General features: G+C 45.1%; 1 protein-coding gene and 1 pseudogene across 1 annotated transcript; both read left to right on the top strand.

The window, feature by feature from the left end:
* The first annotated feature begins 4591 nt into the window (after positions 1 to 4591).
* RPP25 (ribonuclease P and MRP subunit p25) lies at positions 4592 to 5194 on the top strand. The gene has a single exon (XM_027857964.1). The coding sequence runs from the start codon at positions 4592 to 4594 to the stop codon at positions 5192 to 5194; it is 603 nt and encodes a 200-aa protein (XP_027713765.1).
* Positions 5195 to 5318: 124 nt separating this feature from the next.
* The window catches only part of LOC114039470, a 29747-nt pseudogene continuing 13689 nt past the window's right edge, over positions 5319 to 21376 (top strand).

The raw sequence follows: 21376 nt of genomic DNA, 5'->3' as shown, positions 1-21376 counted from the left end.
ACCTTCCTTACTTAAGTGGAGGGACAGCCTGAAAGGCCTGGGAAGCACAATCTGGAAAGGGCTGTACAGAGACTTTCCCAGACTTTGATTCTCACCATGCAGGTAAGCATGTGTTGCACGTGTTTGAGATGAGATAAAGAAGGGGACATGGCTACTGGGGGCCTTGCATGTGGTCCCCTACCTCTGCTCTTAGGCCCTAATCTTAGACTACACCTATCAGACCTAGAAAGGGCTTCAAAGATCATCTTATCTAGTTCCATTTTATTGATGATGAAACTGAGGGCCAGAAAAAAAGAAATGCCTTGTCTAAAGTCAAATAGTGAGGGAGCCTAGAGGAGCCTAGATTAAAATTCAGGTCTCGTGAAGAGGAAGAGTGGAAGAGTCCTTCTCACTGCCCACCCCCATGTTGGATATACAATATCTGTGACTGCCTGAGCTGGAAAAAAGGAATTATTATGTATTTTAAAATGAATGCCTTGTTTCCTGCTCTCTCCCAATTAGATTCTGAAGGAGAGCAGTCTGGCTGTACTTGGGAAGTCGATAAAATGAGAAGGTTACCACTAGGATTTATTTATTTCCATTTCTCTGCACATCTCCACCAGAATTGGAAAAGAAAAGAGATAGGCTTAATGTGTAGCAAGAGGGGTAGAAGCTGGACATAAGGAAGAACCTCTCAAAGTAAACTGTACATTAACAGCAATAGATCTGAAATTCACTGTAGGATCTCCTAGTGCCTAAGCTAAAGGCAGATAACCCAAGGTAGTAGATTGGGAAGAGGGGAGGGTGAGGGTGGATGATTGTGCCATTGATGCTGTAAATGGATGTTAGGGAGGATGTGTTTTTGTTTTGTTTTTCACTCAATACCCATCTACTCTGGGGGAAGACTGGAAGACACAAGGTTCTCTCAAAACCTTGGATTTCCACCATTCAAGAGCTCACTGACAGAGAAGATGAGACACACCCAAGAGAAAACCTAGCACAGACTAGAAACAAATTCATCTTCTGGATCAGCCAAAGCTACTGACTTGCCCCTACTTCTCAGTAGAGGAGGGAGAAACCTAAAGAAGTCAAGGATTGGAGTCAAGTAGCTGTGGTGAAGTTGAGGGGGAGACCCAAGAGACCTGGATGAATACCATACAAGAGCTAACTGGCTCTCCTCAGGAGTTACCACATGGAGAACATGTCCCCCTCCATCCTTCAATTTTTGTGAAATTGCTTCCAGCAATCAGACAGAAGGGGTGAATTTATTTCACAACATTCTGGAAAGAGACAGGATAAGAGAAAGTGGAGGCAGAGATGGAAATTATAAGAACTGAATTTAGAAGAGACCTTATAAAGATCACCTAGCCCAACCCCCTCATTTTCCAAAGGAGGCCCAGAGACATGAAGTTATTCAAGGTCACCCCTATAGTAAACAGCAGAGCTGATATTTGAAGCTCGATCCTTTCAATCCAAATCCAGAGTTCTTTCCACTCTAACTCATTGCCCATAAATAGATAAAGACTGAGATTAACAGGCAGAAAGAGTGGTCCAGATAGAGAAGAAAGACAGGGAGACAATTGCAAAAATAGAGACAAAGGAATAGGAGGAAAAGAGGGAAGGGAAGAAACAGAGAGGAGAGAGACAAATGGAGTGATTGAAAGAGAGAGCCAGGCAATAAGTGCTGACATTTATACAGTACTCCAAAGTTTGCAGATTGCTTTACATTTGACAGAAAGACAAAGAGAGAGAGATAGAAAGAAATGTCAAGGAAAAGAGAGGTTAAAAGAAGAAAGGTGAGTTAAGGAGCGAGGGACCAATGGGGGTGGTGCAACCAGGAGAGAGGAAGGAAGCAGGCAGGGCTATTATATAATGGAGTCAGGTCCTTGCAGAAGTGGCAGGGTGAAGAGGGTCAGGTCCTATCACCAGGAGCAGCTTCTACACACCCCCACCAGAGTAAATAGGGCAGGGGAACTTGCACCTCAGTAAATGGATATTGATCCGATTTCCCTTCCAGGGGAGCCGTTTTTCTTCCTCCTGACTTAGCTGCAGAGGTCACTAGATTCCTTCCTTCCTGCTGCTCCGCCTTCATTGCAGCTTTCTCAATTCCCCTCTCCTTCCCAACCTTCCCCTCTTCCCCATCCAGGATAGAGAACAGATTTCTGACACTGGGTATGGGCACTGAAGGGGGTCGGGTCACATCCCCATCTCAGTGCTTCAGGCCCTAGCTGGGCAAGAGGGTGTGAAAACGGGGTTTTCTCTGCATGTTCATTCCTTCTGGGCTTTCTTCCCTCATCTCTCCATCTGTCCCATTCCCTTCCCACTCTTTTCCTCTCTCCCTTCTTCCTGGTCTTTCCTACATGCGAAGAAATCATCCAATTTCCCTCCCCCATTTCTCTCTCCTTTGTTCCCTCAGAACCAAATGAAAGAAAGCTGGTCAGCTCTGTGTCCTCAGTCTCAGAGCTGGGCACCCTGAGGGAGGGTTAATTTATCAAATAGAGCCTCCTTGAGGACTCAGGGTACTTCTCCCAGAACTGGACTTCCACTTTTCATTCTCATCTGCAGCCCTGATGGCAAATCCTCTGAATTCTACCTTATTGATCCCGGTGGTACAAACTTTACCCTTAGAGCTAGCTGCCTCCTAAGCAAAACTAGGAAGTCAATAAGTCCAGCCAAGAAGGGAGGGAGGAAGGAAATAAGCATTTATATAGTACCTACTATGTGCCAGGCACTGGGCTATGTGCTTTTTACAAATATTATTTAATTTGCTCCTCCTTGATCCCCTCCCACAAAGGTTCTTCTTGCCACCTTTTATCTGTATCTTCCCTAGGATGTGGTTATATGGTTCTCTGGACCTCTCTTTCCCCACTTATTCCTTATCAAAATCTGTAGGTGCTTGGAAAGGCAGTAAGAAACTCACTCGTGCTCATGGGTTAATGGTCAATAAGGATTTTGAGTAGTTAAGGGACAGTGCTTAGTAACAGTGTGTAATGCCATATACCTTAGAGCTGTGATTTTTTTCATTCTGCCGCCACTGACCCTCTCCACAGTCTTACCCATTGGGAGTCTTCTTTATGTCCTTCCATAATTTCTCCACCATTCCACAAGTCATTCCAGTAACACTGCAGGAGTCCGTCAGTGATCACCTGCCTGCCACCTGTTTGTTTCCTTTTCCAATTGCGCATGACTTTGATGTAGTCTTTTAGGAAAGGAACAGTGACATTTCAGGTGGTGGTGATATGGGGGGTAAAGAGACCTTGCAAGGATCTCTCAAATCACTACATAAAGCTACAAGGTTGGGTTTAGGGTTACCCTTTCTGTCAGGCTCCCACTCTACAGAGAACCAGTTTCTCAGGGACCGAGGCTCCTCAGCATTTCTATAGCATTTTGAGCTTCCCTGGAAGATAGGTAGGCAGTGCAAGTACAAGTATCTCCGTTTCACAGATGAGGAAACTGAGGCTCAGAAAGATGAGGTAGTCAACCCAGCGTTGAGCAGTTAACTAACTGATGGAGCCAGGGATTCTGATTCGAAGCACAGCGAGACTGAAGCAAAGGGTTCGGGGCACGAGGTTCTTACACCGATCAACTGCACGAGTCTGGGCAAGTTGCCGCCCCCTCTGCCTGGCTTTGTAGCGCTTTGGCCCGCATTTCCCCGATTTCCCCTTCTGTCTTTGCTTTCCAGGGATGTGAGCTCGGGATGGATCAAAATCCCAGAGTGCAGAACTCTGGTCCCTAAGGAGCCTAGACGCTCCCATTAGTCGGTCTCCAACTCCCCCTCCCCCACCCACCCCCTTCCCCACAAGAACCGAGCTGGGAAGGAGGAGGCCGTCAGCTGGGTAGAGCCATCGTCTCTGCCTCGCCGCCTGCACTTTGCTGACGAGAGCAGATACTGTCCTTGAGCTAGAGAGAACTCGCCCGGGAACTGGGAGGGTTGCGAGTGGTGCTGGCTAGAGAAAGAAGGGAGCCGCGGGCTTCGGGAAGGAACAGAGCTCCCTTCTAGGTCCTCTCCTGTCCCTGCCTTCGCTACCTCTCACTTCCTGTCCCCTTCCCCTCTCATCCAGACGCTTTCCTCTATCCCTTCTCCTCAGGTGGGAACAAGTGCTGTAGGGACTTGGCTAGTGGGGGAGAGCTGGAGAAAGGCAGAGACAGAACTCTAGGTCTTGGGTGGGAGAGTGGGGGGGGGGAGGGGAACAGCGGGGGCGGGACCAAGGCGGGGCCGAGGGAGGGACAGCTCCAGCGGTGAAAGGAGCTGGGCTCCTGGGCAGCCTCCAAGTCTTGAAAGAGGAGCCGGGCGGTTGTAGACCCGACAGAGTCTGGGCCAGCTGGGAGCTAGCGGTTTGGGAAGAAGGAGAGCAGAGAGACTTGTCCGCCCCGTCCGGCCCCGAGACTAAGCCTTTGAGAGGAGGCCCGGGGACACTTGCGTCCAGACGGTCCCCGCGGGCGCCCCTGCCCCGATCCGGGGGTGTCCAGGCGAGCGGGGGGGGCATGCGGGTCCGGGGAGCCCGGTGGGCATCCTGGTGCGGCCAGGGTCCCCCCGGTGGCTAGGGCAGGCGGCTGGCCCATGGAGGACCCCAGCGGAGTCGTCTGCGCCACTCTGCCCCCCCGGCCGCGCATGGAGAACTTCAAGAAGGTGCGCACGGAGGACTCGGACACGGAGGCTGAGAGCCCCGGGCCCTTCGCCGACCTGGCTCCCGGCGCCGTGGAGATGAAGGTGAAGGAGGGCAGTAAGATCCGCAACTTGCTGGGCTTCGCCGCGGCGCGCATGGAGCAGCCGGCCACTCGCACCATAGTGTTTAGCGGCTGTGGCCGCGCTGTCACCAAGACCGTCACCTGCGTGGAAATTCTCAAGCGGCGGCTGGCCGGCCTGCACCAAGTCACCCGGTTGCGCTACCGGAGCTTACGGGAGGTGTGGGAAAGCCGCCCGCCGCCGCCGGGCTGCCCGGGCCCCAGCCTCAGCGTGCACAAGAACGTGCCCGCCGTCTCCATTCTGCTCTCCAAGGACGCCCTGGACCCGGGGCAGCCCGGCTACCAGCCCCCAGAACCCCGGCCCGACGCGCAGACCTGGGCGCCGGCGCTGGCGCCAGCGCCGCCTGCTGCCCCGGGACTGAAGAGGGGCCCCGGCTCGCCCGCGGCAGAGGAGAGGGCGAGTAAGAGGCTGCAGGGCCGCGAAAGGCCGGGCGCGGAGGGGGAGGGGAGCTGGGACGGTGCCGGCTAAGAACTCTTTGCTGCGGGAGTCACCCTTCTCCTTAAGATCAGCAGGGTGAGCAGACTCCCCTTTCCTCAGACACAGGTTTCCGACTCAACCCTCATCACTGTCCTTTCTTGGACCATGCCCCGGAATGACCCTTCACTGCCAACCGCCTCTCCCCGAAAGGAGAAAAAAAGCTCTGCATTTGGAGTGGACCCCCTTTCCCCTTCGTCGTCCTAAACTCGATCTTCAGAATGTTGGAGACCAATTAGCGGAGCCTCGAAACAGCCGCTGCCAGCCTGTAAGCCTGCCTTTAATCTCTCTGACTTCGAGCACCAGTCTCGCTGCTCCCCGCCCCTTTCTCTAATGGACCCCTTGGCGTGTCTTGCAGGAGTGCATGGAGGATGCCCTCTCTGGGAAGGAGACACTCGCTTCCTATCGGGGAAAGGGGATACGGCCCTCAGGTGTGGGTCCTGCCCCGTACCACAGCGCCATCACTCCTTCAGACCTGGGGGAGGGAGGGGGAAGCCAAGGGCGTTGGTGCAGGAGTGGTTCTTGTGAAGGCAGAACATGAATTCTGGGGAATCCCGAACATAGTTGAGGACATTTCTTCGTCCCAGGCTGTGTCTCTATATGTCTGATCTCAGGGATGGACTTCGGGCCACCGAATTGACACTCCCAACTCCATCCAATACTTAATTCTGTTTCTCCATACAGTCTCCCTCCTGACTTAGAAAAATCCATAGGTCAATGGGAGATGAGATCCTGAAAGGTGCCAAGAAAGATCTCAGTGTGGATCAGGCCTTTTGGGGGAGTTAAAGGTAAGGTAGTAAGGGGGTGGGGACTCTGAGATAAAGACATAGTAAGGATACATAGAAGAAATCAGATTGGCAGCCTGACACATTGGAGGGGAGAGAGGGACCCATTCTCCACATACACACTTTTACTTTTTTTTTTTTTTTTTTGGTCTGTTTCCTTTGTGAAGAAGTCCTGAGATCACATCTTGGGTCTGGGAGGAGAGGAGAGTTCCTTTCAAACCTAGATTCAGGATGGAGGGTGGAGGTGGGAGAAGAGAGTGTGTGTGGGGAGGCAGGGAGAGTAAGGATTAACTCTAATGAAGAGCCATGGGTTGAGGGAATAGAAGTCTTAGGTAGAAAGCAGTGTGTTATGCAGACTCCCAGGATCCCCATGCTTTGTCCACTCCCAAAAGGAAAGGGTAACCCCCTACCCCGATCCATGTCATGTCAAAGGCAGAGGACAAACCCAGAAGCTAGATTGGGGGGGGGGGTGGCTCCTTTTCCTGCCTAGCACTGAAGGGTGGAGAGCTAGTGGAAATCCTTGCTTCATATGTCAGGCCCCTAAAAATCCTACCTAGGAGATACTGAGCAATAGGAGGACCACTAGGAGGGAAGGAAGAAGAGGGGAGGTTGGGTAGGCACTTAGAGGAGCTGGGCCCTGAGAATAATGTTTGGTTTGGCCGTGGCTGCAGTAACACCTTCATCTGGGAGCCCCTTCAATCACCCAGAGAGACACTGTCAGTGTTATTAATGGCAGCTCCAGTGACTTGTGGCTCCAAGCTTCTTTGGAATAAAACACATACACAAGAAGATAGGGGTGTTTGCTCTGGGATGATTCCCCTTCCCCTACCTCCTTCCCATCTTTCACAGGGTAATACCCCTATCTCTAAGGAAGTGGATAGAAGGGAGGCCTCCCTGCCAGACTTAGTATTCTCTCTTGGGGGAAGCCTGTCAGACTTGGAGGCTTGGTGTATTGACTGATATCCCTGCTGTCTTTTAAACAAGGATCTCAAAGGAAGTACTCTCTGCCTCTACTTTCCAAAAAGGTGATGACTGCTCCAGGATGGGGGTGGAGGGAGGGTACTTGTGAAAAATGCTGGGTAAAGAAGCCCAAGGGATGACCCTGCTTCCTATCCAGTTCCTAACACTTGCAGAAGGCATTCAGTGCCAGAACATAAGTTCAATGACAAGTGGTGCCTACTCTAGGTGTCTCACAAATTCTCTGGGTTTGGTTTCCAGTGCCTTCCCTGACCCTCCCCCCCAGAGCTAGTCACTACAAAGGGCTAAGATCATTGTAAATGGGAGTGGTACCAATGCCGCCCCTCCCCAGGAGGAAAGAAAAGTCAGAGCACAATCTCTAGCAAGCTCCTGCCTTTTACCGAATCTCCAAGGTTTCCTTCTTCCCAGTCCTTGTTAAGTATGTCCCTGGAAGGCCTGAAACAGCCCCCTGAAGCCAAACTCCCAGCCTCTTCTGAAAGAGGTTTCTTTTGTTCTCTTCTTCTTCCCTTTCCCCCAGGGGTCAAGGTGTCTTTTGGAGTCCTCCACGTCCCCTGCAGGCCAAGCAGATTAGTCCCCTGCCCCTGTAGTCACTCAAAGTCCCCTCTCTGGGGAAACTAGAGAGAATGTCTTGCCCAGCCTCCACCCTTAAATACTGCCTCAAACCCCTCTGTGCCCAGAAGGGCCAAAGACAACCTATGGATGCAGGGGGGGAGGGAACAAGCCCAAACCCACTGCTGGAAATTAATATTCAATTACCAAAGCTCCCGAGAAAGCCAAGGAATCAGTGTGGGCCCCGGGCTGATAAGTAGCTTGCCTCCAGCTTGGGAACAGCTGCCTGCTGAGAGATAAGAAGGCTTTCTAAGCCTGTCTTTCCCCCCTCCCCTGCCTATTTTCTCTTCCCACTTGCACAATTCACATCTGTAGCTGAAATCTGGTATCTTCTTCACTGGGTGCTACAATCTGAAATGGGGAGAGCTGAAATAAGCAAGAGACCTTGACCCCCTTCCTCCCTCTTCTTTATCTCTCCTTTCCACAGAGGATTCCATAACCATGGGTCTGCCTAGAAAGGGGTACAGGAACTCTGAAGCCTTTGCCTAGATGTTAAATGAGGGCTGGAATGAGGAGAGGGGGCCATCACGGGGGAGGAAGGGGGGAAGATGGGAAGGACATTTATATCTCACACAGTCTTGGGGCTGACAGAACCAGTTAATGGATCTTACTTCCTTGATAGGAAAAGCTGGAAAGTGACTTGAGGGGCATTGAAAAGCTTCCTCCCCCCCCCCCACTCCAAACTGCCCTCCCCAGACAGTTTATCATTAGTCCTGCCTAACCTTTTCCTATTACAGCTTATTCCCCTTGGGCTCAGCATGGCCACCCCCATGTCCCTCTGTTACACTGCAGATCTTTCTCGCCTCCCTGCTCCCTGCCTCCCCCTAGCACACTGAGTCCCTCATATTCTAGGATAGCTGAGTCCCTTTGGAGCAGAGGAGGCAGGGGATGAGATAGGCTCATATTCCTTAAGGGACTAGGAAGGTGGTGGGGGCTATTAAAAATTTTCACTAGGTCAACCAGGAACTAGTCCCGGAACAACAAAAGCAACAATAACAAAGACAAAACGAAATTGTCGCCCGCTCCCCAGACCCTCCCAAGCCAAAGGTACCCTGGATGGTAGGAGGGCTGGAGACCCTGGTGCAAAAGGATCAGATAAAGGAGAAGGAGGTGGGGATAGTTAGCCTAGACTCCACACTCCCTGCATGATTACTGTCTTTCAATCATTTGCTGCACATGTCATGTAGAAGCAGTATGAGATTTGTTCTATTTGGCTCCAGAGAGCAGAGCTGGTAGTAGCAGCAGCAGGAAGAAGGATGCAGGTCTCTACTCAATATGGGTGGTTTTTAAAAACCCGCTATGCACCAAATGGAATAGGCTGCCTGAGGAGCTGGTGATCTCCCCAACACTAGTGTTCAAGCAGACTGGGGACTCCCCTAACAGAGGAGGGTCAAAGGAGTTTCTACATAAGATGGAAGGATCTTCTTGGTGAGCTCTAAGACATGGAGGGAGTACAGTCAGTCAATAAACATTTATTAAGCATAAACTGGTGGAAAGAGAACTGACTCTGGAATTAGAGAACCTGGGTTCAAATACTGCCTCTGACTCATACAACCTGGATGAACATGGAGGTCTCAGATTGCTTGTGTAAAATGAGGAGGTTGGGGGCAGCTAGGTGGCTCAGTGGATAGAGCACTAACCCTGGAGTCAGGAGGACCTGAGTTCAAATCCAACCTCAGACACATAACACTTACTAGCTATGTGACTCTGGGCAAGTCGCTTAACCCCAACTGCCTCACCCAAAATTTTTTTTTAAAAATGAGGAGGTTGAACCAGCTAATAATAATAGCATTTACCTAGCACTTTAAGGTTTGCAGAGCACTTCACAAATATCTTCACAACAAACCTGAGAGCCAAGTTCTATTATTATTATCCCTATCTTACAGATGAGGAGGGTGGAAAAGTCCAGAGATCAGCCACTGAGTGTTAAATGAAAGTGAAAATGACTGCTCAGGGCCTCCTTAAATGGAGGTTCTTCAAGGAGCTCTCCACCCTCCAATCAAACAGAGCGGGCCCCAGGGCAGAGGGTGTCAGTGAAGCTCATCTTGAAGAATCATAGGTAGGAGGGAGGCTAGCTGCCTAGCCACCGTAGTCACTGCCCTCCAGAAGCTCGTGATTTCTACATAACTTCACAGCCTTCCTACCCAGTTGCTCTCTGCAGCAAAAGTCCATCCTTCCCATCTATATTGTACTGGTAATGGGGCTATGGACAGCTAGGTGGTGCAGTAGATTTAGTGCTAGGCCTGCTCAGTTCCAATCTGGCCTCACATACTTACTAGCTGTGTGACCCTGGGCAAGTCCCTTAACCCTGTTTGCCTCAGTTTCCTCATCTGTAAAATAAGCTGGAGAAGGAAATAACCAACCACTCCAGTGTCTCTGCCAAGAAAAAACCCCAAATGGGGTCATGAAGGGTTGGACATGACTCAAACAACCGAAGAACAACATGGCTGTGACTTGAGGGACCTAATAGTGAGTTTGGAAGCATATTTTTTAAAACCTCCTTAGTTCAACTGAAGATACACTAAAAGAGAAAAAAAAATTCCTGAAGTCTAAAATTCTTTCTAGATTTAGCTGAAAAGTGAAAACTTTATCAGTACTTAATCAAATGTCTCAGGAAACAATACCCTTCCCTAAAATCTTTCTCCCCTCATCCTTCTCGTAGACCTAATTCTTTCCTCTGGGGAAAGTATATAAAGATCAAGAAGGAAAGCAAAACTTCTGGATAATGGACTGAAGGATACATTACCAGACTTAGAGAAAGACTTCATGTTTGGTTAAGATCATCACTTTCCATGGTGAGAAACACCTGTCCCCCTCCTCGCCATTTCTTCTTAGCCCAGTGGACCCCAGCCCACCCTCATCCTGTGTGCATGCATCTCTAGCCACTCGGGCCAGGCTGTCATTCAAATTGGCAATGCCTGCTAGGAGCTGTAGTGCTTGGAACATGGTTTCCAGCCCAATGATCAGATACCAAGTGACAAAACCATTGGCAGAAGAGACGATTCCTTCAACCCCTTCTTCAGTGAATGTTCCCCGGGGTGGTATTTGTAGATCTAGATAGAACCAGCTATTAACGAGAAAGTTCCTACTGGAACCCATCACCAGCTCTTATAGCCTAAGCAACTGATCATTGGCAAGGAAGATTCCACCAATCATTTTGCCTATGGGCACAGCTCTATTGGCAAGGCAATCATCAACCCAGCTCTGGACAGAATTCAGAAGTTTGATGATCAGTGCATCTTGGTTTTCCACAGCTTTGGTGCTGGGCCTGGCTCTGGTTTCACCTCTCTGCTGATGGCATGTCTATCTCTTGATTATGGCAAGAAGTCCAAGCAGGAATTCTTCATTTACCTGGCCCCTCAGGTTTCCACAGCTGTAGTTGAGCCTGTGACCATTAAGAAAGTTCCAAGAGACATACTTTCTAGGTAATTGAATCATTTTATTAGTAATGCCTGCATTTAATAAAAGGATGTCATAGACCATCAGACCCTTCATAAGGTGGGCTCACAGTTTATATATCCTTCAAAGAGTTGGTGTTCCTGAGGGTGGCAATCAACTCTGATTGGTTAACAATTGATGAATTAATGTTACAATGACAGTGTAGGCTGTATTACAATAAGGGTCTTGGGGTAGGTTACCTGGGTCACCAAATCTTGGTCAAAGAGACTTATCAGCTTCCATATCATTTGTATGACAAAAGGGAGGATCTATATTTTCTGTCTGAGCAAAGTGAATGAGCAGGAATGCACCCATTAGCCCAAACTTAGAATTGCTTTTACTCTCTGATTAGATCTTGGCTTGGGTAAATCTCTGCTTAAGATTTCCCATACTGGTTGATTTCTGGATGAGGTAGTAGACAAGGAGAAATAATCATTTCTCACAAGCCCTACACCTTCATTCTGACCACTCATATCACCCTGGATTGTGCCTTTATGGTAGACCATGAAGCTATTTATGATATCTGTCAAATGTCCAACCTAGACTAAACTGAATTGCCTTATTAGCCAAATTGTGTCCTCCATTACTGTCTGATTTGAGGTGCCCTGAATGTTGATCTAACAGAATTACAGACCAGCCTAATTCCCTATTCCCTTATCCACTTTCCTCTGGTCACATGCCCCCATCATATCTGCTGAGAAGGCCAACCATGAGCAGCTAACTATAGCAAAGATCACCAATGCTTGCTCTGAACCTGCCAAACAGATGGTGAAGTGTGACTCTCAGTATGGTAAATACATGGCTTGCTTATTGTTACACTGTGGTGATGTATTTCCCAAAGATGTTGATACAGCCATCACCATCATCAAGACAAAGTGTAGCATCTAGTTTGTGTTTTGGTGTCCAACCATCTCCGGGCTGGCATAAATTACCAACTTCTCACTGTGGCTCCTGGTGTTAACCTGGCTAAGGTACAATGGGCTATGTGCATGTTGAGCCAAACTACAGCCGCTGCTGAGGCCTGGGCTCTGCTGGACCACAAGTTCGATCTGATATATGCCAAGTATACCTGTGTTCATTGGTATGCGGGGGAGAGGATGGAGGAAGATGAGTTCTGTAAGGCACAGGAGCATATGGCTGCCCGGGAGAAGGATTATGAGGAGATTGAAGCAGATAGTGCTGAGGGGGGAAATGAAGGTAAAGGATATTACATTGTATACTATCTTTTTCAGATTAGGTCTGTCTCTTTTATCTCTTCTGTGAAAATGTCCTCTGTGGTCATTAAATATCAATAAAAGTGTGATACTTGCAAAAAGAGAAAGATCATTTTCTTTCACCCTAAAGAAAAAAATGCATTGATCAGAGGGAAGAGGGTTTTTTTTTAAATTTATTACTTCAGGCCACCTGGGACCAGGTAGGGAGAGGGGAAGAAAAGCCTTTGAGGAGAATGGCAATAGAGTGATTGAATAGTTTTAGGAGAAAGACCTCCCCTCCAGGATTAAGGGATTATTATTTTATTCGATGAAGTAAAATGTTACCCAAACTCTAGTTGCATAACTATGTTTTATTCTATTGCAAAGTTTTTCTTTGTTCAAGAATCCTACAAACATTATTTCAAGATATCTTGGTTTAGACAGATGGCCGAGGACATTGTGACAACAAATATCCATTTGGACATTTCTTTCTCTAAGCTAGAAATGCTTGGGTTTGGAATAATGATTAGAGGCAGCAAGGTGGTTCAGTGGATAAAGTGCTGGGCCTGTTGTCAGTAAGACCTGAGTTCAAATTCCACCTCAGATACTTACTAGCTGTATGACAATGGGCAAATCACTTAACCTCTGTTTTCTTTAATCCTCATCTGTAAGATGATCTGGCAAAAGAAACGACAAACACTGCAGTATCTTTGCCAGGAATACCCCAGGTAGGGTCACAAAGAGTTGGACATAACTAAAGAATAATAAATGAAAATTGTTTGGACAAGCTTGTGCCTAAATGCAAAGCACAGTATTAATATCTACGGGAAACCTTTCTTGATCTCCTAACTTCTAGTGCTTCCCTCCCAAACCACTCTATTTTTTTTTTGGCCAGGCAATCAGGATTAAGTGACTTGCCCAGGGTCACCCAGCTAGTAAGTGTCAAGTGTCTGAGGCTGGATTGGAACTCAGGTCCTCATGACTCCAGGGTGGTACTTTATCCACTGTGCCACCTAGCTGCCCTATTCTAATGTTTTTCTAAAACAGCTTTGTATTTCCCATAGAAACTGATGCTCCATGTGGAGCTACAATTGTGGGATAGCAGGAAGAAGCACAACTAAATTCTCATCACAACTCCTGTACAAAGATGTAGAAAATGCACCAGACCGGATCCTGATTGGGAAATCTAAGGAAAAAAATCAGTGAGTTATTTTCCTCCCTATAGTATAGGGAGACAAAAAGGTTTGTGGAGAGGTTTGGGGAAGAGGTCTAGTCAGGAGCAATCAGATGGAGCATTTCAGTGTACGGACTGAAATAGGACTACATCGGTGTACTGGGGCAAGAAAAAGTCCCAGACCCAAAAAGAGGAGCCAGACTTCACAGATCAAAGGTAGACTGAGGAAAGCATGAGCAAGCAATCATACGTGATTAAATAATGATAAATTGTTTATATTCTAATGTAAGGAGATGATACATGTGTCTCCTCACAACCCTATCCTTATCAGGAGTCATAGAAGGAGTCTACTAAGGTAGAGAGCCTGGTAGAAGTTTTGTTACATTTTGGTGATCTTAAAAGAATGGAAAAGGAGAAAAGAAACACAGAAGGGAAGGGAGAAGGAAATTATTTCACATAATCAAAGTGCCATAAGTAGAAGACTTTATGTAGAAGAAGGGGTAGGGGGAGTAGGTGACATTTCAATCTCACTTTCGTCTGAATTGGTGAATATAAGAATACACACACATACACACACACACACACACACACACACACGAGATAAAGGGGAAAAAACCCTTCGTAACAAATAAGCATGGTCAAGCAAAACAAATCTACATGGTGTCCATGTCCAAAAAATGTATGTTTCTGCACCTTATATCTAACACTTCCTTGACAGGAAGGTGGATAACATGACCTCTGGAAACATGGCTGGTCATCGTATTGATCCAAGTTTTTAAGTCTTTCAAAGCTGTTTTTCTATACAATATTTCTATCCTCAAATATAGTTTTTCTAGGTTCTGCTCACTCCATTCTGTGTCAGTTCATACTGCCCAGTATGCTCTGAAATAATTTTTCTTCATTTCATATGGCACAATAATATTCTATTACATCCCTATGCCACAATTTATTGAGTCTTTTTTCACTGGTGTAGAAACAATCTTAAATTATCCCCCTCCCTTTAGATTCTAGTTTCATGCTTTTCTTTTTTCTTTTTTTTTCTTTTTTTTTTTAAGGCTATTGGGGTTAAGTGACTTGCCCAGGGTCAAACAGCTAGTAAGTGTCAAGTGTTTGGTCTGAGGTCATATTTGAACTCAGGTCCTCCTGAATTCAGGGCCAGTGCTCTATCCACTGCACCACCTAGCTGCCCCTTCTTTTCTTCTTTTAATCCCTCTTCAGGATCAGGAAGTTTACTGTACTTGTTATCATTCCCTTCCCAGTATTAGTCTTCTCCTTAACACTACCTCCCCTATCTCCAGTCATTTCCTTGTTGAATTTGAGGGTTTCTACGCCAAAATGTCTGTTCAAAAAGTCAAGAGACAACTCCAACGTCCCCCTCTGATACCCAGTATCAGATCTAATACTCAAATGCTCAAAGAGCAAGGAGTGACCTTCAGGTCAAGGTGTAGCTGAGAGTCATCTGGCAGAGATGCCAACTTTGTGCATGACTTTGGTAGAAACAATGCTCTGCAGGAACTAAGCTAAATTGAACCTACTTGCCCCTGGAGACTAAGGTGATATAGGGCGCTTCATGTACCAAAGATATTAGAGCAAAACATTTGAACTTTGTTCTTGCTATATCATTAAAGTACCCTCAGGGTACTCTATAACCATTAGGAATTGATATATCAGCCTGACTCTTGGAGAGTATACTCCTACAGAATACTCAGCATATACTTATGTACTCCCAGTATATGCTTATGTATCACCTGTTCTTTTTTGTCCACTTCAGATAAGAATGAAATTCATCTGATGCCTATTACTTCACCCCTTCCTCCATGTTTTTGTATATTTGCTCAATTTTGAGAAATAGTAAATTCTCCCTTCTTCCTCTTTTCTACACCAATGTTTTCCTTTTGCTTTCTCTTTTCTTTTTTTTTTTTTTTTTAACTTTTTGGTGAGGCAATTGGGGTTAAGTGATTTGTCCAGGGTCACACAGCTAGTAAGTGTCAAGTGTCTGAGGCTGGATTTGAACTCAGGTCCTCCTGACTCCAAGGCCAGACCTCTATCCACTGTACCACCTAGCTGCCTCCCTCTCTTTTCTTTCATCAACTTAAATTCTCAAAACAGAACCAATTTATCCCCAGGACATCTGTTTTTTCTTATTTAATTCCCTCAATATCCTTTGAATACTTTAAGATTATGAAGGGACACTTGTTTCTTCTCTGTCTATTAAAATGTTAGCACCATGTCATCACACAGTTCTGTCCAATTGTTCAGATAAATTTATCTTTCTAGGTTTCTCTGGCCTCTTGTGTTTAGATTTCAAAGTACATAGTCATATCTGGTCTTTTTCATCTGAAATGCTTGAAAATTATCCATTCCTTTAAAGATCCTTCTCTCTCTCTCTCTCTGTCTCTCTCTCTCTGTCTCTCTCAGAAGTATGATACTCAACATTACAGGGTGCTATTCTTGGCTGTTTTGCTTAATCTCTCAGAATGTTATATTCCAAGGTCTTCTCTCACTTACACTGGAACCTGTCAGATCTTGTGTGATCCTGACTATAGTTCCTTGTGGGGTCTGGTATGTGTGCAGAGTGTCTCATATGTGTCTCTTTATGTAAAGAAAACTAGAAAGCTTGCTTCCAGGAGAGATGTGATGGTGTGGAATGCTAGTGTCTTGGAGAGAATGTGGTATGTGCATGGATATTTTGTAACTGGTCAGCCAACCAAATGTTGAAGAAGAGGTTCTTTCATTGGCTATGAAATAATTTAATTAAGTCCTCAAAGCTCCAATCATTTCCTCTTTGCTTCATTCAGAGATACTTTGGTCATAGCATCCAACAAAAGACGATGCTTAAGGTTAAAGGCCTTAGTTCTTGGCCTCTGAATTTGTCCATTTCCTTTTTAGTTGAAGGAGATCGGAGATTCTAACTTTGTGAGTTCAAAAAGTCAAGAGACAACTCCAACGTCCCCCTCTGATACCCAGTATCAGACCTAATACTCAAATGCTCAAAGAGCAAGGAGTGACCTTCAGGTCAAGGTGTAGCTGAGAGTCATCTAGCAGAGATGCCAACTTTGTGCATGACTTTGGTAGAAACAAATGCTCTGTAGGAGCTAAGCTAAATTGAACCTACTTGCCCCTGGAGACTAAGGTGATATAGGGCGCTTCATGTACCAAAGATATTAGAGCAAAACATTTGAACTATGTTCTTGCTATATCATTAAAGTAAAAATACCTTTGTAAAAAGCTAATTGATGTTAAATAAGTTAAATGGTTTTGAGGGATAAATTACCAGCCCTTAACCATGAGAGGGTGGGGGGAGAGACAACTAGCTGGAGCTCAAAGCCAATGGTAGTAGAGAAAAGCCCAATTCCACCAAGTTCACTAATTCCCTCAGGGTACTCTATAACCACTAGGAATTGATATATCAGCCTGACTCTTGGAGAGTATACTCCTAGAGAATACTCAGCATATATTTATGTACTCCCAGTATATACTTATGTATCACCTTTATTAGAATGTAAAGTCCTTGAGGACAGGAACTGCTTAACTTTTGTCTTTGTTATCTATCCCCAGTGCATAGAACAGTTTCAGACACAGAGAGAGTGCTCAATAAAGGCATATTGACTGATAAAATTCTTGTTTCTAGCATTCTCTAAATTAGAGTTTTTGGGGAGGCAATACCAAGCTGGCATTGCCCAAGAAATCACTCCTTTCTGACTAGAAGGCTGAGCTGGATTCCAGGATCATGCTGCCCAAGAAATCTTTCCTCTATCCAGGTAGTTAGAATATAGGAACTCTATATTCTTCTAGAGCTCCCTCCTCTATCTAGGAGCCTAAAGTTCAAAATCTCCTGCCACTAAGACCATGAGATCTTTATTTTCATGGTTACCATATGGTTGAGAGGGTTACACCGTTAACCCACCAAAGCTTAAGGCGCCAGGAACTAAGGCTCTAGGAACTCTCCTCTTAGGCTACTTGGAAGATTGCATCTTTGCCGGTGCCAAGAGCTTCTGCCCTAAGGCTGCAGTTATTAATTATCTCCAGATGGGAAGCCCACTCCATTTCCAACAAGGATTTAGTTAAACTCTTAGTTTTGAGTTTCTTTCAGGATCTCTCTGGGGAAAAAAAAAAAGGCAAAAGGGGCAAGGCCGGCACAAAGGGGTGTTATCTCCTACTCTGTAATCCCTGAGACATCTTCCAACAGGTGTCAATGGATATGGTGGGGGAGAGGAGGGAGATAGGGTGAGAATTTGGAATTGAAAATAAAAATTGAAAAAAAAAAGCTACCCCAAGTTCAAGGTCAGCATCCACTCAAACAAACAAACAAACAAACAAACAAAAATGTGGATTCTAAATTCTACTATCAACCAGAACAACCAGAGGGCACATTGATGTCAATGGATATGTCCACACTTTCCATAAGAAGGTGGATCCAAAAAGTCCCAGAAATTCAACAATCTGTAAACTGGTCAGTTCATTTGATCAATCCCATATACATACAAATGTGCACATTCTAAACATTAATTAATAGTCAATAAACGATTATTAAGCATCTGCTAAGTACTGGGGATACACAGAATACAAATAAAGACAAAAGACAGTCCTGCCTCTCAGGAATTTACAATCTAATGCTGGAAGAAACATAAAAGGAAACAGAGAAGGGAGTAGTGGGGTGGGAAAAGGTACAGGCACAGAGGCATGATGGAAAATTCCATAGAAGTCCAAAAGAATGTAGCTGGTGGGAAATGAGGAGAAGAGAGTGCTGGGTCCTCTCCTTAAATGGAGGCTCTGCAGCCTCCAGTTAGAGGGTATAATCAGAGGAGCAGGTAGTTACACTTAAGATGCGTCATTGGCAATGTCATGCTATTTGCTAGTGCTATGCATTGCACATCACTTAGGACAGGACCTAGTACATAGTAGGCATCTAATATGCATTCATTGACTACTTGAAAGTAATAAATAAACATAGATTCAAACTAGCCTATAGTTTTAGGGTTTTCATTATGTCTTCCTCCATTTATTACTGTAGTCAGAAAAGCAATTTTATTGCTGGCAGAAATGCAGGATAAAAAAATTGCTGCCTCTCTCCTGCCTCTCCAGTCTTGGTAATTGACTGGTGTGGTGATATGCCCAAGCAACTAGTGGTGTGGGAATAAGAGGAATTTTTTCACCCTAAATTAAATTGGGATTGAATTCAAGAGTAAAAGCTCAGTTGAATTGGGGTTCAAAAGAAGGACTTAAAATTTCTATATGCCAGGCATAGTATGTTCCTGGCACTTAACTATTTGCTTAATAAATGTTTATTGACTATTAACTACTGTCTATAATGAGTTTGCAAGGAACGTTGTACACAGTAACAGCCACGCTGTGCAATGACTAATATGGTTAGACTTAACCCTTCTCAGCAATACATCCCCAAATGCTATCCACATGCAAAGAAAGAACTATGGAGGGTGAATGTAGATCAAAGCATACTATTTGCTATTTTTTTTCTTCTGTTGTGTTTTGTTTCCTCTTTCTGGTGGTTCCTCCTATTGGTTCTAATTCATACTTACAACATCACTAATGTGAAAATATGTTTAATAGGAATGTATATGTATAGCCTATATCAGATTGCACGCCATCTTGGGGAGGGAGGTGGGGAGGGAGGGGAAGAAAAATTTAAAACTCAAAAGCTTATGGAAGTGATTGTTAATAATTTAAAATAAATCATTAATAATAAAAAATTAAAAATAATAAAAATAATAATGAGTTTGCAGGCTGCTGAACTTCTGGGACTTTCACTTGTATTTTCCTATGGAAAACAAAGATATACCTATTTGACACCTGCGAGAAGATATCCCCTCAGCAGGGCTTCTTTAGTTAGCAGGATCCACAGACTAAAGCTAGTTCCTGGGGTTATAAACTAAAGAGTTCGAAGAAGCTAAATCAAAGCTGAAATCCAGCAGGGGGAAACTGAGAGTCAAAGCTACTCATTGCATCTCAAGACTAGTAGAGAGTAGGAACAGCACAATGAAGAAGCTGTATTGCACATAAAGGCCAGCAGAGGGCAGAAGAGAGCAGCAACGGAGTAGTCTATCTAGCCATGACATCACCACAGAATATTGACCATTCTTTAGCTGTAAAGAGGTCTTATCCATGGCCATGACATGCACATCCCCTGTAACCTTCCATATTCTTCCCTGGCCTTATGTGTTCTTTATGCATTTGTCCTTCCATGTATTTTCCTTGCATGTGCCTCCTTATGCAGTGGTGGTATGGAAACTTATGGGAAGGTCACCCCTAGATGTGTCAGACATTTCCTAATCACTTGTCTTCTTATGCCATTTCATTAAATGATTTTTTGTTTTTTTAGTCAATGTGTCCTCTGGTTGTTTTGGTTGATGGTAGAGTTTACAATCCATGTTTTTTGAGTAGATGCTGACCTAGAACTTGGGGTAGCTTTTTTTCTTTTTTCAATTTTTATTTTCAATTCCAAATTTTCTCCTTCTCTCCATCCCCTCCCACCACATGAACTTTCGGAAAGCTACTCCAAATTCAAGGCAATAAAAAACCTACCCTATTATTGTATTTCTTGCCTTGTCAGTGTGTGGGGGAGGGTCTAAGTGCTATATATAAATTCATAAAGTTTTAGTATATTTGCTCTTTGACAATATATGGTATCATTTTCCCTGGTGGAATATTCTTTCTCTCCATATATGACCAAAAAGGAAGTGGGGGGGGCAGCTAAGTGGCTCAGTGGATAGAGCACCAGCCCTCGATTCAAGAGGACTAGCTGTGTGACCCTGGGCAAGTCACTTAACCCCATTGCCTAACCCCCCCCCAAAAAAATTCAAAAAAACAAAAACAAAAAGGAAGTGGGTTTGTCATATAGTACAAGTGAGAAACAAAAGTTGGACAGGTAGAGTTTTCTGATGTTAAATTTGGAGTATTATAAAAATCAGAAGTAGGCCTCCAGAATATTGAAAAGATCCTTAGCAGAGAATTTATTAAAGATACAGATAAGAATAACACAAGATGAGAAGTTGCAAAGTAGACACAATCTTCACCACTGAGATCAGGAATCTTTCTTGTATTGAGATATCAAGAAGGCATCAGGGGGCAGCTATGTGGCACAGTGGATAGAACACTGGCCCTGAAGTCAGGAGAAACCGAGTTCAAATCCGGAGTTAGACCAAACACTTGACACTTACTAGCTGTATGACCCTGGGCAAGTCACTTAATCCCAATTGCCTAAAAAAAAAAGGAATAAAGGAAAAAAAACAAACAAGGCATCAAAGCAAATGTCAGAGAGGCAAGGGCCTCTAGGGATTATCTAATCCAATTTCTTTCACAATGAGGTCACTGAGGCCCCAGGGAAAAAATGACTTGCCCAAGATCAAAAAGCGGATTCCACAGGAATGGACTCAAAGAGATGTGAGGAGACAACTCTCCCAACTCTTTTTGCAGAAATGTGTGTGTGTGTGAGTGTGTGTGTGTGTGTGTATGTATGTGTATGTGTGTAGGGGGGAGTTCACAGGTGAAGACTATTGCATATATTATCAGATTTTTTTCGATTTGGGTTTTGATGTTTTTTCTTTATAAAAAAAATTTTTGTTATAAGGAATGACTCTATGGAAGGGGAAAAATACAGGAGTAAATTTAAGTGATATAAAAATAAAAGATATCAACAAAACTTTTTTGAAAAGCAAATTTAGTGAATGTAGAAGAAAATTCTATGCTCTGTGTTTTCAAGCCAAGCCTGCCAGAAACAATTTGTATTAAGCTATCATAATCTAATCCAAGCAGTCAGTCAACTAGCACTTTATTAGTGCCAGCTATGTGCCAGGCAATTTGCCAAAGACTAGTTACTAAAAAAAAAGTAAAAAACAGTCCTTTCCCTTGAGGGGCTTACATTCCAATGTGGAAGCATGGGCAGCTAGGTGGCACAGTAGATAGAGCACCAGCCCTGGAGTCAGGAGGACCTGAGTTCAAATCCAGCCTCAGACACTTACTAGCATTGTGACCCTGAGTA

The sequence above is a fragment of the Vombatus ursinus genome, unplaced genomic scaffold (assembly GCF_900497805.2).
Source record: "Vombatus ursinus unplaced genomic scaffold, bare-nosed wombat genome assembly UNPS02000749.1, whole genome shotgun sequence".
NCBI lineage: Eukaryota > Metazoa > Chordata > Mammalia > Diprotodontia > Vombatidae > Vombatus > Vombatus ursinus.
The sequence above is the reverse complement of the archived record's forward strand: the minus strand, read 5'-3'. Positions and strand labels throughout refer to the sequence as shown.

Coding starts and splice junctions, on each gene's coding strand:
- RPP25 (XM_027857964.1), top strand. CDS start 4,592: ATGGAGAACTTCAAGAAGGTGCGCACGGAGGACTCGGACACGGAGGCT.